Genomic DNA, 14,484 nt, shown 5'->3' with positions numbered 1-14,484 from the left:
AAACTGAAATACAGGCTATTAGATGAGACAGGACTGAGGTTCATAAGGAGGACGTGTTAACAATTCTGGAAAGTGTGAAAATAGGTAAATCCTCTGGGCCAGATGGCATTTATCTTAGGATTCTTTGGGAAGCTAGGGAGGAGATTGCAGAGCCTTTGGCTTTGATCTTTATGTTGTCATTGACTATAAAAATAGTGCCAGAAGACTGGAGGAAAGCAAATGTTGTTCCCTTGTCCAAGTAGGGGAATAGGAACAACCCTAGTAATTATAGACCAGTGAGCCTTACTTTGGTTGTGGGTAAAGTGTTGGAAAGGATTATAAGAGATAGGATTTATAATCATTTACAAAGGGATAATTTGATTATGGATAGTCAACATGGTTTTGTGAAGGGTAGGTCGTGCCTCACAAACCTTATTGAGTTCTTTGAGAAGGTTACCAAACAGGTGGATGAGTGTTAAGCAGTTGATGTAGTGCACATGAATTTCAGTAAAGCGTTTGATAAGACTCTCCGTGGTAGGCTATTGCAGAAAATATGGAGGCATGGGATTGAGGGTGGTTTAGCGGTTTGGAGCAGAAATTGGCTAGCTGAAAGAAGACAGAGGGTGGTGATTGATGGGAAATGTTCATCCTGGAGTTCAGTTACTAGTGGTATACCGCAAGGATCTGTTTTGCGGCCACTGCTGTTTGTTATTTTTATAAGTGACCTGGATGAGGGCGTATAAGGGTGGGTTAGTAAATTTGCGGGTGACACTTACATCAGTGAAGTTGTGGACAGTGTCAAATGATGTTGGAGGGACATAGATAAGCTGCAGAGCTAGACTGAGAGGTGGCAAATGGAGATTAATGCGGAAAAGTGTGAGGTGATTCACCTTGGAAGAAATAACAGGAATACAGACTACTGGGCTAATGTTAAGATTCTTATAGTATAGATGAGTGGGGAGGTCTCAGTGTCCAGGTACATAGATCCCTGAAAATTGACACCCAGGTTAAGAGGGCTGTTAAGAAGGTGTAGGGTGTGTTAGTGTTTATTGGTAGAGGGATTCAGTTTCAGAGTCTTAAGTACAAAACGCTAGGACGGCTACACTTGGAGTATTGCGTACAGTTCTAATCGCCGCAGTATACGAAGAATGAGGAAGCATTGGAAAGGGTTCAGAGGAGATTTACCAGGATGTGGCTTGGTATAGAGGTAAGATCTTATGAGGAAAGGCTGAGACTGTTTTTGTTAGAGAGGAGAAGGTTGAGAGGTGACATAATAGAGACATACAAGATGATCAGAGGATTAGACAGGGTGGACAGTGAGCGCCTTTTTCCTTGGGTGGTGAATGCTCGCATGAGGAGACATAGCTTTATATTGAGGGGTAATAGACATAAGACAGATATCAGAAATAGGTTCTTTATTCTTTAAAGTCCACTTTAAGGACATTTAAATGGTCATTGGATAAACATATGGATGATAATGGAATAGTGTCAGTTAGATTGGCTTCAGATTGGTTTCACAGGTCAGCGCAACATCGAGGGCTGAAGGGCCTGTACTGCGCTGTAATATTCTATGTTCTATGATCCTGGAAATTAGAATCAAAAACAGAGATTGCTGGAAAAGCTCAGCGGGTCTGGCAGCATCTGGAGGGAGAAAGCAGAGTTAATGTTTCAGGTCCAATGAAGAATAATGTTCTCCGAGCCCAAAATGTTAACTAGAGTCATAGAGATGTACAGCATGGAAACAGACCCTTTGGTCCAACTCGTCCATGCCGACCAGATATCCCAAGCCAATCTAGTCCCGCCTGCCAGTACCTGGCCCATATCCCTCCAAACTCTTCCTATTCATATGCCCATCCAAATGCCTCTTAAATGTTGTAATTGTACCAGCCTCCACCACTTCCTCTGGCAGCTCATTCCATACACATACAACCCTCTTTGTGTGAAAAAGTTGCCCCGTGGTTCTCTTTTATATCTTTTGGTGATTTTACTGCTCCTCGGATGCTGCCTGAACTGCTGTGCTTTTCCAGCACCACTCTAATCTAAATTCTGGTTTCCAGCATCTGCAGTCATTGTTTTTACCTCTTTTATATCTTTCCCCTCTTACCCAAAACCTATGGCCTCCAGTTCTGGACTCCCCAACCCCAGGGAAAAGACTTTGCCTATTTACCCGATCCATGCCCCGCATAATTTTGTAAACCTCTATAAGGTCACCCCTCAGCCTCCGACGCTCCAGGGAAAACAGCCCCAGCCTGTTCAGCCTCTCCCTATAGCTCAAATCCTCCAACCATGGCAACATCCTTGTACATCTTTTCTGAATCCTTTCAAGTTTCACAACATCTTTCCGATAGGAAGGAGACCAGAATTGCACGCAATATTCCAACAGTGGCCTAACCAATGTCCTGTACAGCCGCAACATGACATCCCAACTCCTGTACTCAATACTCTGACCAATAAAGGAAAGCATACCAAACGCCTTCTTCACTATCCTATCTACCTGCGACTCCACTTTCAAGGAGCTATGAACCTGCACTCCAAGGTCTCTTTGTTCAGCAACACTCCCTAGGACCTTACCATTAAGTGTATAAATCCTGCTAAGATTTGCTTTTCCAAAATGCAGCACCTTGCATTTATCTGAATTAAACTCCATCTGCCACTTCTCAGCCCATTGGCCCATCTGGTCCAGATCCTGTTGTAATCTGAGGTAACCCTCTTCACTGTCCACTACACCTCCAATTTTGGTGTCATCTGCAAACTTACTAACTGTACCTCTTATGTTTGCATCCAAATCATTTATGTAAATGACAAAAAGTAGAGGGCCCAGCACTGATCCTTGTGGCACTCCACTGGTCACAGGCCTCCAGTCTGAAAAACAACCCTCCACCACCACCCTCTGTCTTCCATCTTTGAGCCAGTTCTGTATCCAAACTCTACTTTCTCTCCAAAGATGCTGCCAGACCTGCTGTGTTTTCCAATCAATTTCTGTTTTTATTTCTTGCTAGCTGCTCTGACCAGACTCTTCAAAATTTGATCACGAAATTCAAATCTCTTAATAATCGCTTTTCCTGTAGAACAATCCCATCTTCAACAACATGCATTTGTGAAGTTCCTCATAACTATATCTCAAACCATTCATATGAATCATTTCCTTTTGTCATGCCTTCACCAACCTCTTAAAGTGTTATGTCCAGATATGGACATAATATTCCAGTTGAGGACAGATTAATATTTTATAGAGGTTGACCATAACTTCCTTGTGTCTGTTTTTATGAAGCCCAGATTCGATATAGTTTGTTAAGAACTTTCTCAAACTGTCCTACCACCTCCACTGCTTGTGTACACATACATCTCGGTCCTTCTGGTCCTATACCCCTTTTAGAATTGTATTATATCTCACCTAGTTAAAAATCACACAACATCAGGTTATAGTCCAACAGGTTTATTTGGAAGCACTAGCTTTCAGAGCACTGCTCCTTCATCAGGTGGTTGTGGAGTATAAGGTCGTAAGACACAGAATTTATGACAAAAGTTTACAGTGTGATGTAACTGAAATTATATATTGAAAAGATCTGGATTGTTTGTTAAGTCTCTCATCTTTTAGAATGAACATGTTGGTTTCAGTTCTTTCATATGTAAATCACAGAACATTTAAGTTATATTCTCAAGTGAACTTTAACAATTGGTGTTATGTTGGCCTAGATAATGCTTCTAAGATGTGAGCTGCCCTGTGTGAGACTGTCTGTGCCACAATGGTCAGACTGATTCTAATCTAAAAAATGGATTTACAGAATCTTACATGGATTCATGCAGTTTTTGAGCAAAGTAAAATGTAATTCTGCAAGTACAAATTCACCCCAAAAACTTATATGTGTATGTCTGTGGGGTTGGGAGGGGGGGGTTATGAGTGTCTGTGAGAGAGCGTGTGTATGTGTGTGAGTGTAATGGGGTAAAAGTCTGTGAGAGGGTGCAGGTGCATGTTTGAGTGTGGAGTGTATGTATCAGCAAATGAGAGAGGGTCTGCGTGGGTGTACGGGTCTGTCAAAGACAGTGAGTGTCTGTTGGAGTATCTGTGCATCTGTTGCTGTGTGTGTATAGTACAATGGGGTCACCTGTAGTGTGACATGAACCCAAAGTCTTGGTTGAGGCCATCCCCATGAGTACCAAACTTGGCTATCAGCCCCTGCTCAGCAACCTATTGTTGTTGCCTATTCTGAAGTCCACCTTGGAGGACGGTCACCCGAAGGTCCGAGGACGAATATCCTGGACCCTTGAAGAGTTCTCCGACTGGGAGGGAACACTCCTGTCTGTTAATTGTTGCGTGGTGTTCATTCATCCGTTGCTGCAGCCTCTGCTTGATCTCGCCAATGTACCATGCCTCAGGGCATCCTTGCCTGCAGTGTATGAGATAGACAACTTTGGCTGAGTCGCATGAGTACCTGCCACATACATGGTGGGAGGTGTCCCCTCATGTATTGGTGGTATCCATGTCGACACTCTGACATGTCTTGTACCAAGACAAGGTTGTATGGTGTTGTCCTGAAAGCCAGGCAATTTGCTACAAATGATGATCTATTTGAGGTTTGGTAGTTGTTTAAAGGCGAGAAGTGGAGGTGTGACATACACACACTCCTACCGACCCACACACTCTCTCACAGACCCATACACCCACGCATACTCTATCTCATATGCTCACACGAACCACTCACACATGTATCCTCTCACAGACTTCTACCCCCTTACGCTCACATTCACACACGTACACACACTCTCTCTCACTCATAACTCCTGATCCCCCCACCCCCCCATACACACGTACACATACAAGTTTGTGGGATGAATTTGTCATTGCAGAATTCCATTTTACTTAGCTCAAAAACTGCATGAATCCATGTAAGATTTTGCAAATCCATTTTTTTAGATTAGAATCAGTCTGACCGTTGTTGCACAGACGGTCTCATACAGGGCAGCTCACATCTTAAATGTATTATGTGGGCCGACACGACACCAATTGTTCAAGTTCACTTGAAAATGTAACGTTTAAATGCTCTGCTGTTTACATATGAAAGAACTGAAATCAACATGTTCATTCTAAAAGATGAGAGACTTAACAAACAATCCAGGTCTTTTTCAATACATAATTTCAGTTATATCACACTGTAAACTTTAGTTATAAATTCTGTGTCTTACGATCTCATACTCCACAACCACCTGATGAAGGAGCAGCGCTCCGAAAGCTAGTGCTTCCAAATAAACCTGTTGGACTATAACCTGATGTTGTGTGATTTTTAACTTCATACACCCCAGTCCAACGCTGGTATCTGCAATTTATATCTTACCTCTTCTCGTTCTTCCTACCAAAATGAATACTTTGCATGAATCAGGAAAGCTGTAGTTTTTAAAATAAAACTAAAAAGGTCTCTTCGTCAAGTTGAATACCCCCCTTCAACCGCCAAAGCGAAAGGTCAAATTTGATGTTCAGCGCGCACGCGCTGTTTGACCGGCCACTGGCACCTGCGCAGTGTGGACCAAAGACTTGTAATGGCGGCCGCGGCGACTACGACGATGTTGATGTCGGAGTGTCAGCTCGGGATCGCAGGCGGTGGTGTCGGATTGAACGGATTTAGCGGTGCAGGGGGAGGAGGTAGTGTTCATAACGGTTCTGGATCGGCGCAACCACCTTGGAACAGAAGTCTAGAGAGAGCGCTGGAGGAAGCTGCTGCGACGGGAGTGTTGAGCTTAAGCGGGAGGAAACTGAAGGAGTTCCCCAGGAGCGCGGCGAACCAGGACTTGACGGACACCACGCAGGCGGGTGAGATACAGCGCGCACTTACATACGCTGCTTTACTGCGGCGATGGCAGCTTCGGTCCAATGGAAATTTTTCGGGACGTTGTGAACAGTGTGATTTAAACAAGGAGGCGCGTGCACTAGCAGAGCTGTCGCGAGTTTGTGGTAGCCAGGGACACGCGCACGGGGAGGGACCTGGGCGTGCGACACTAAGGGTCGCTCGCCAACGGTTCTCTGACTCCCTTCTTGGTCACAAATCAATGATGCAGTAACTTGTTATCGTGGCTCGTGCGTGAGTAAGTTGACATTAAGTTACGACAAAATATAACTTTCACAACGTCAGATGGATAATTCCAGATTGATTCAATCTATTTATGCTGTATTAATTGTTGTGTCGCACCATAAAGAGTAAAAAACACTGATGGCATTTGAAAAAGCACGGAAGAGGCAACAATCAGTACTTTCTTTCAGTTGATTAAAATGTTGCATTAACCGCTGTGGGTGTAATTTTAGACACTTGTTTCGACTGATAGGGTTTCTGTATATGAACCTCATATTCTGTGTTCCTTCCTTGGATGATTTTTCCAAGACTTCCGATTGTGTACTCAGACCAAGTTGAAAATTCTCTTCAATCGGCAATGGTTAATGCAATTCATCCCATCGAGCCGATCTTGCCAATGAATCCAGTCTTTCCTCAGGATTTTAGACAGCTATCAGGAGTATTGATGGTTAGAATAATACCATGATATTAACCAGTAATAACATATCAGAGTAAAACGTCACACAACACCAGGGTATAGTCCAACAGGTTTATTTGGAGGCACTAGAGTCATAGAGGTGTACAGCTTGGAAACAGACCCTTTGGTCCAGCTTGTCTATGCCGACCAGATATCCCAACCCAGTCTAGTCCCTCCTGCCAGCACATGGCACATATCCCTCCAAACCCTTCCTATTCGTATATCCATCCAAATGCGTTTTAAATGTTGTAATTGTACTAGCCTCCATCACTTCCTCTGGTAGCTCATTCCATACACACATCACCCTCTGCGTGAAAAAGTTGCCCCTTAGGTCTCTTTTATATTTTTCCCCTCTCACCCTAAATCTATGTCCTCGAGTTATGGACTCTCCCACCCCAGGGAAATGACTTTGTCTATTTATCTTATCCATGCCCTTCATGATTGAGCTTCTGACGCTCCAGGGGAAACCACCCCAGCCTATTCAACCTCTCCGTATAGCTCAAATCCTCCAACCCTGGCAATATCCTTGTAAATCTTTTCTGAACCCTTTCAAGTTTCACCACATCTTTCTGATAGGAAGGAGACCAGAACTGCATGCAATATTCCAACAGTGGCCAAACCAATGTCCTGTACAGCCGCAACATGACCTCCCAATTCCTATAAGACCATAAGACATAGGAGTGGAAGTAAGGCCATTTGGCCCATTGAGTCCACTCCGCCATTCAATCATGGTTGATGGGCATTTCAACCCCACTTACCCGCATTCTCCCCATAGCCCTTAATTCCTTGTGACATCAAGAATTTATCAATTTCTGCCTTGAAGACATTTAGCGTTCCAGCCTCCACTGCACTCTGTGGCAATGAATTCCACAGGCCCACCACTCTCTGGCTGAAGAAATGTCTCCGCATTTCTGTTCTGAATTTACCCCCTCTAATTCTAAGGCTGTGTCCATGGGTCCTAGTCTCCTCGCCTAACGGAAACAATTTCCTAGCGTCCACCCTCTCCAAGCCATGTATTATCTTGTAAGTTTCTATTAGATCTCCCCTTAATCTTCTAAACTCCAACGAATACAATCCCAGGATCCTCAGCCATTCCTCATATGTTAGACCTACATTCCAGGGATCATCCGTGTGAATCTCCGCTGGACACGCTCCAGTGCCAGTATGTCCTTCCTGAGGTGTGGGGACCAAAACTGGACCCAGTACTCCAAATGGGGCCTAACCAGAGCTTTATAAAGTCTCATTAGCACAACGGTGCTTTTATATTCCAACCCTCTTGAGATAATTGACAACATTGCATTCGCTTTCTTAATCATGGACTCCACCTGCATGTTTACCTTTAGAGAATCCTCAACTAGCAGTCCCAGATCCCTCTGTACTTTGGCTATACGAATTTTCTCACCGTTTAGAAAGTGGTCCATGCTTGTATTCTTTTTTCCTGCACTAAATACTCTGACCAATAAAAGAAGGCATACCAAACGCCTTCACTATCCTATTGACCTGCAACTCCACTTTCAAGGAGCTATGAACTTGCATTCCACTGTCTCTTTGTTCAGCAACACTCCCTAGGACCTTACCGTTAAGTATAGAAGTCCTGCTAAGATTTGCCTTCCCAAAATGCAGCACCTCATATTTATCTAAATTAAACTCCATCTGCCACTCCTCAGTCCATTGGCCCATTTGATCAAGGTCCCATTGTAATCTGAGGTATCTTTTTCACTGTCCACTACACCTCCAATTTTGGTTTCATCTGCAAACTTACTATACCTCTTATGCAAACATCCAAATCATTTTTATATAAATGATGAAGAGTAATGGAACTATCGCCGATCCCTGTGACACTCCACAGGTCACTGGCCTCCAGTCTGAAAAGCAACCTTCTACCAACATCCTCTGTATTCTACCTTTAAGCCGGTTCTGCATCCATATAGCTAGTTGGCCCTGTATTCCATGAGATCTAACCTTGCTAATCAGTCTTCCATGGGAAACCTTGTTGAACGTCTTACTGGAGATGTGATCACTGCTCTGCCCTCATCAATCCTCTTTGTTATTTCTTCAAAAAACTTAATCAAGTTTGTGAGACATGATTTCCTGCGCACAAAGCCATGTTGACGATCCCTAATCAGTCCTTGCCTTTCTAAATACATGTACATCCTGTCCCTCAGGATTCCCTCCAACAATTTGCCCACCACTGACATCGGGGTCGGTCTGTAGTTTCCTGGCTTGTGCTTATCACCTTTCTTAAACACTGGCACCAAGTTAGCCAACCTCCAGTCTTCCGGCACCTCACCTGAGACTATCGATGATATAAATATCTCAGCAAGAGGCCCAGCAATCACTCCCCTAGCTTCCCACAGAGTTCTAGGGTACACCTGATCAGGTCCTGGGGATTTACCCATTTTAATGCTTTACCAGACATCCAGCACGTCCTAGTTTTTGAAGTGCTGCTGCTTCATCAGGTGGCTGTGGAGCAGAATCATACAACATAATTTATAGTAACAGGATTGCTTTGACATGGAATGTAATATTAAACAAATTTAGCTCAAGTCTTTCATCTTTTAGAATGATCATGTTAGTTTCGATTCCTTCATATGTAAATACCAAAATATTTTCAAAGTTACATTCTCAAGATAGCTTTTAACAATAGGTGTCATCTCCGCTCAGATAATGCATTGAAGATATGAAGTTAGTCTGTCTGTGTTCTAATGTTAGGTCATACTGATTGTATTTCCAAAGTGGGATTTACAGAATTTTACATGGAATTAAGCAGTTATTGAGTAAAATAAAATGTAATTCTGCAAGTGCAAATTCACCCCACAAACTTTGTGTGCGCGCGAGTTGGGGAGACCAGGAGTGAGTGTGTGTGTGTGAGAGTGAGTGAGAGAGAGAGAGAGAGACACACACACACACAGTGTACAGTGCAGTAAGGTCACCTGTAGTGTGACATGAACCTAAGGTCCCATTACACACTCACTTCACTCCTCTCTCTCTCTCTCTGACACGTGCGTGTGCATGGTAACTCGGTCTCCCCTGCGCGCTCTCTCTCAAGTTTGTGGGGTGAATTTGTGCTTGCAGAATGACATTTTTTAGTTTGTTCAAAAACTGCATAAATCCATGTAAAGTTCTGTAAATCTCACTTTAGAAATATTATCAATATGACCTGACATTGGGACACAGACAGACTTTTTAACTTCACACTTTCAATACATTATCTGAGCTGAGATGGCACCTCTTGTTAAAAGCTATCTTGAGAACGTAACTTTAAAAAAGCAATGGGTTTTACATAAGGAGGAACCAAAACTAACATGATCATTCTAAAAGATGAAAGACTTGAGCTAAATTTGTTTAATATTACATTCAATGACAAAGCAATCCTGCTGCTGTAAATTCTGTCTTATCATTCTGCTCCACAACTACATGATGAAGAAGCAGCACTTCAAAAGCTAGTGCCTTCAAATAAATCTGTTGGACTTTAACCTGGTGTGTGATTTTTAAATTTGTCCATCCAGTCCAACAATGGCACCTCCAAATCACATTACAGTTAAGTCAAATTTAGTTTGTTAAACGGCATCTTCAAATTTTTAGGCTTGTTAAGCATGCAGTGATTCTCCTATTTTTTGACTTGGGGGATCCCTTGTGTAGTGCCCCTACCCTTGTACCAGGATGCCTAAGTTCAAGTCTCACCTGCACCAGAGGTGTGTAATAACATCGCTGAGCAGGTTGATGAGAAAAAATAAGTTGCTTAGTAGAGAGCTGGCATTGATACAATGAGTTAAATGGTTTGCTTCTGTGTAGTTATGATTCTATTTCTAAATTAAAACAAAGAAATGGGGGACATGTTGCATACTTAATTGACATCATTATTATAGTAGAGGAAGAGAGGGATGACATCCCAGTAATTCCAACAAAATTAATAATAAATCAGTGAGTCACCAAGTTAATGTAAGAAAAGTAAGAAATGATATCCCCAGTGCTAGGTGATTTCCACTTCAGGATTTTAGAGAAATTTGTTGTGAACATTACAGATGCTGAAACTATGAATACCTAAAATTCTCTTGATTCAGAGCCCATTCCATGTATTGGGAAATTGCAGAGTCACTCTCCTATGTACATGAAACAAGAGGGAGAAAACCATGAATTTATAGACAAGACCCCGAGCTGACAGGGATTAGGTGATTAATGAAGCTGAATAAGAATAGTGAATTTTCAGCAGGGAGTGACACCTTGCATTGCACTGTGAGCCGGGTCAAAATGTTCTGAAGAGGTGATTGATTTTTGGCTTTAAACAAGGATGTATGAAGTTGTCAAGCTATCTGATCGCTGCTGACATTGGATATTATTTCAAGAATGCTGTACACCTAGCACTTGTCTATTTAAGTGTAGTCATGAACACCGTGAAGTTCATCACTTGAAGAGATCCATGTGGCTGAAACTGCAGATAGAATCAGAAAATCTATTGTGATAATAAGCGGCTATTTGGAATATTATATCCATCGGCTTGAAAGAACTATTGGCTTAATCCTGCTCCATTTCTATTATAAAGTCACAATAGGCCCTTATGCTCAACTTGTGTATGATGACCAGGTTTCCTAAACTGAACTAGTCCCATTTGCCTGCATCCGGCCCATATTGCTCTAACTCTTTCATACTCCTGTACCTATCCAAATGTTTTCCTGCCTTGCACTTGAAGGACAGTTAGCCCAATTACGCTCAGCACTTAACTGAACATTAGCTGAGGAACAGGGAGAGTTTAGAAGAGCTACATCCAGAACTTGTGATTACCATTGGAACCAGTTACCTTTCGGGTTTTTTTTTACATCAGATGTCTGTGTCTTCTTGGTCTCGGATGTCTCCATCATAGTCTGTTGTCTCAGTCTCAATGCAGTATAAGGGAGGTGAGCCCATGTCATTCCCATGATGGCATAGGCCCTGGGAACACACCTTAAGGCAGCAGCAGACAGCGTAGAGATTTACACAAACTAAGAGTAATGAAACCTTTGTGTGTTTTGGTATGATTGCTTTCATATTATTCTCCCCTTCCTTTTGAACATTTAGTGAAAAGGAGTGTTCTTTAAGATTAAATATTACTTCTTAATTTTTTTAAACTTTGGCATTGTTATTGATTTGTGTCTAGTGATTGAGTATGGGTGAACAAAGTTTCATTAAGGGTACGAGATGGCAATGTAGGGCCAGAAAATGGATGAGATGGCAGGGGGCAAAATTTGATTGCAGATGGGTAGGTTGGTTGGCAGGCTAACAATATAGGCCCATTTGCATTGTGGTTGTTAAAGATGGGTTGGACAGGGAAGAACGAATTAGAGACTGAGGCTGAATTGAGTGGGGCAGGGGTGAAATGGATATCTGTGAAGTGGGGAATTTAGTTAGGATGTTGGGGAGAGATTAGTGGTGATGGTTGTGGGGAAGGGGTCTGGCTGTTTAGAAGTTAGCCAGAAGCGAGCATTGCTTTTAATTGCTTCTGGGAACAAACTTAAAGTCAGATCCATCAAATTCTCAGGTTTTTGAGAGGGTTCAATTTGCCTGTCAGCAGTTGCAACTTTGGAAATAATTACTGCAGGGTGAGTTTTATTGGAATTTCCACAGGGGCCAGACATGTAACTCCTGTCTACATTGTTATAATGATTGTCTTTCTATTGGAAGATCTTGGTCCTCATTTCATGTAGAAGATTACAGCTTTGACTGACTTGTCACACCATTGACTCAAATAGGACTTAATTTGTGAAATAGAGTTGTATTCTGAGCTTCAGTTTAATATAACCACAGATGACTTAGTGTCATAGAGCTGTACAGAATGGAAACAGACTCTTTGGTACAACTCGTCCGTGCCGATTAGATGTTATAAATAAATCTAGTCCCATTTGCCTGCATTTGTCCCATGCCCCTCTTAACCCTTCCTATTCATATATCCATCCAGATGCCTTTTAAATGTTGTAAATTGTACCAGCCTCCTCCACTTCCTGTGGCAGCTCATTCCACCCATGGGCTATCCTCTGTGTGAAGAAGTTGCCCCATAGGTCCCTTTTAAATCTTTTCCCTCTCACCCTAAGTTTTGGACTCCCCAGTCCGGGGGAAACTACGTTGTCTATTTGCCCTATCCATGCCCCTCATGATTTTATCAACCTCTATAAGGCAACCCCAAAGTCTCCGATGCTCCAGGGGAAAATAGGCCCAGCCTGTTCAGCCTCTTCCTATAGCTCAAACCCTCCAACCCTGGCAGCATCCATGTAAATCTTTTCTGAACCCTTTTGAAGTTTTGCAACATCCTTGCAATAGCAGGGAGACCAGATTTGCACACAGTATTCCAAAAGTGGTCTAACCAATGTCCTATACAGCTGTAACATGACCTCCCAAGTCCTATACTCAATGCACTGATGAATAAAGGCAAGAATACCAAATGCTGCCTTCATTACCCTGTTGAACTGGGACTACACTTGCAAGGAACTATGAACCTGCACTCCAAGGTCTCTCTGCTCAGTAACATTGCCCAGGCCCTTCCCATTAAGTTTGAGTTCTGCCCTGATTTGCCTTTCCAAAATGCAGCACCTCACATTTATCTAAATTAAACTCCATCTGCCACTCCTCAGCCCATTGACCCATCTGATCAAGATCCCATAGTAATCTGAGGAACCTTCTTCACTGTCCACTACATCTCCAGTTTGGTGTAATCTGCAAATTTACTAACCGTACCTCCTCTGGTCACGTCCAAAATCATTTATATAAATTGCAACTTCTTGTAAACTTGGCTTCGAGAGCATCATTGAGTGAAAAATGCACTACCAGTTTACATTAAATGATTCACACTTTTTCACTTGAGAAATTGGTAGACTGGTTAGCAAGATTAGATCACATGGAATCCAGGGACAGCTAGCCAATTAGGTACAAAATTGGTTTGATGGTAGAAGATAGGGTGGTGGTAGAGGGTTGTTCAGACTGGAGGCCTGAAACCAGCGGTGTGCTGCGACAATTGGTGCTAGATCTATAATTGTTTGTCACTTACCTAATTGGTTTGGATGAGAAGGTCGGAGGCATGATTAGTAAGTTTGTCCATGACACCAAAATTGGTGGTGTAGTGGACAGAGTCGAGAAGGGTGGCACTGGAAAAGCACAGCAGGTCAGGCAGCATCTGAGGAGCAGGACATGTTTTGGACATAAGCCCTTCTTCAGGTATGTGAAGGGAGAAAAGGGATGAGAGATGAAAAGGGGGTGGGGTGAGGCTTGGGGGGAAGATGGGTAGTAACACGATAGAATGATGTAGATGGGGGTAATTGTGATAGGTCAGTGGGAAGGGTGGAGAAGATAGGTGGGAAGGAAGGTGGACAGGTAGGACAGGTCAAGAGGGCGATGTAGAGTTGGAGGGTTGGATCTGGATGAGGTCGGGGGGAAGGAGATATTTGGAAACTAGTGAAGTCAATGTTGATGCCATGTGGTTGAAGGGTCCTAAGGCCGAAGATGAGGCATTATTTTTCCTGTTGGCAGATGGCTTTGATTTGGCGGTGGAGGCTCATGACTTGCATGTCCTTGGGGAAGTGGGAGGGGGAGTTGAAGTGGTCGGCCACAGGGCGGTGAGGTTGTTTAGTGCGTGTGTCCCAGACAAAGAAGGTTGTCTAAGAGTACATGGGGTCTTGATCAGCTGGGCTGAGGAATGGCAGAAGGAGTTTAATTCAGATAAATGTCAGGTGTTACATTTTGATAAGTCAACCAGGACAAGATTTACACAGTTAATGGTAGGGCTTTGAACTAAGGAGTCCAGGTACATAGTTCCTTTAAAGTGGTGATACAAGTAGACAGGGTGGTTTTTGGATTAGTGGTGCTGGAAGAGCACAGCAGTTCAGGCAGCATCCAAGGAGCAGCAAAATCGACGTTTTGGGCAAAAGCCCTTCATCAGGAATAAAGGCAGTGAGCCTGAAGCTTGGAAAGATCAGCTAGAGGGGGGGGGGGGTGGGGAGAAAGTAGCATGGAGTACAATAG

At 43.1% G+C, this 14,484-nt stretch overlaps 1 protein-coding gene and 1 long non-coding RNA gene across 11 annotated transcripts in view; one reads left to right on the top strand and one right to left on the bottom strand.

Moving 5' to 3' along the window:
- LOC122556032 overlaps window positions 1–5,955 on the bottom strand; it is a 47,017-nt gene extending 41,062 nt beyond the window's left edge. The window contains exon 1 of one of the 3 annotated variants that reach the window (XR_006313440.1): window positions 5,808–5,955. This is a non-coding gene — a long non-coding RNA (uncharacterized LOC122556032). Of the gene's footprint in view, window positions 1–5,312; window positions 5,355–5,807 lie in introns of those variants that run through there. The other 2 variants (XR_006313438.1, XR_006313439.1) reach the window with 2 other exon arrangements.
- The window catches only part of lrch3 (leucine-rich repeats and calponin homology (CH) domain containing 3), a 188,148-nt gene continuing 179,090 nt past the window's right edge, over window positions 5,427–14,484 (top strand). For 4 of the 8 annotated variants that reach the window (XM_043702401.1, XM_043702399.1, XM_043702400.1 and 1 more), the window contains exon 1: window positions 5,427–5,785. In XM_043702401.1, coding sequence (XP_043558336.1) covers window positions 5,515–5,785 — 271 coding nt within the window. In that variant the 5' untranslated portion in view covers window positions 5,427–5,514. The remainder of the gene's footprint in view (window positions 5,786–14,484) is intronic. The other 4 variants (XM_043702404.1, XM_043702398.1, XM_043702403.1 and 1 more) reach the window with 1 other exon arrangement.

This window comes from Chiloscyllium plagiosum, chromosome 13, assembly GCF_004010195.1.
Source record: "Chiloscyllium plagiosum isolate BGI_BamShark_2017 chromosome 13, ASM401019v2, whole genome shotgun sequence".
NCBI classification, from domain to species: Eukaryota; Metazoa; Chordata; class Chondrichthyes; order Orectolobiformes; family Hemiscylliidae; genus Chiloscyllium; species Chiloscyllium plagiosum.
This window is presented reverse-complemented; position numbering and strand designations above follow the sequence as displayed.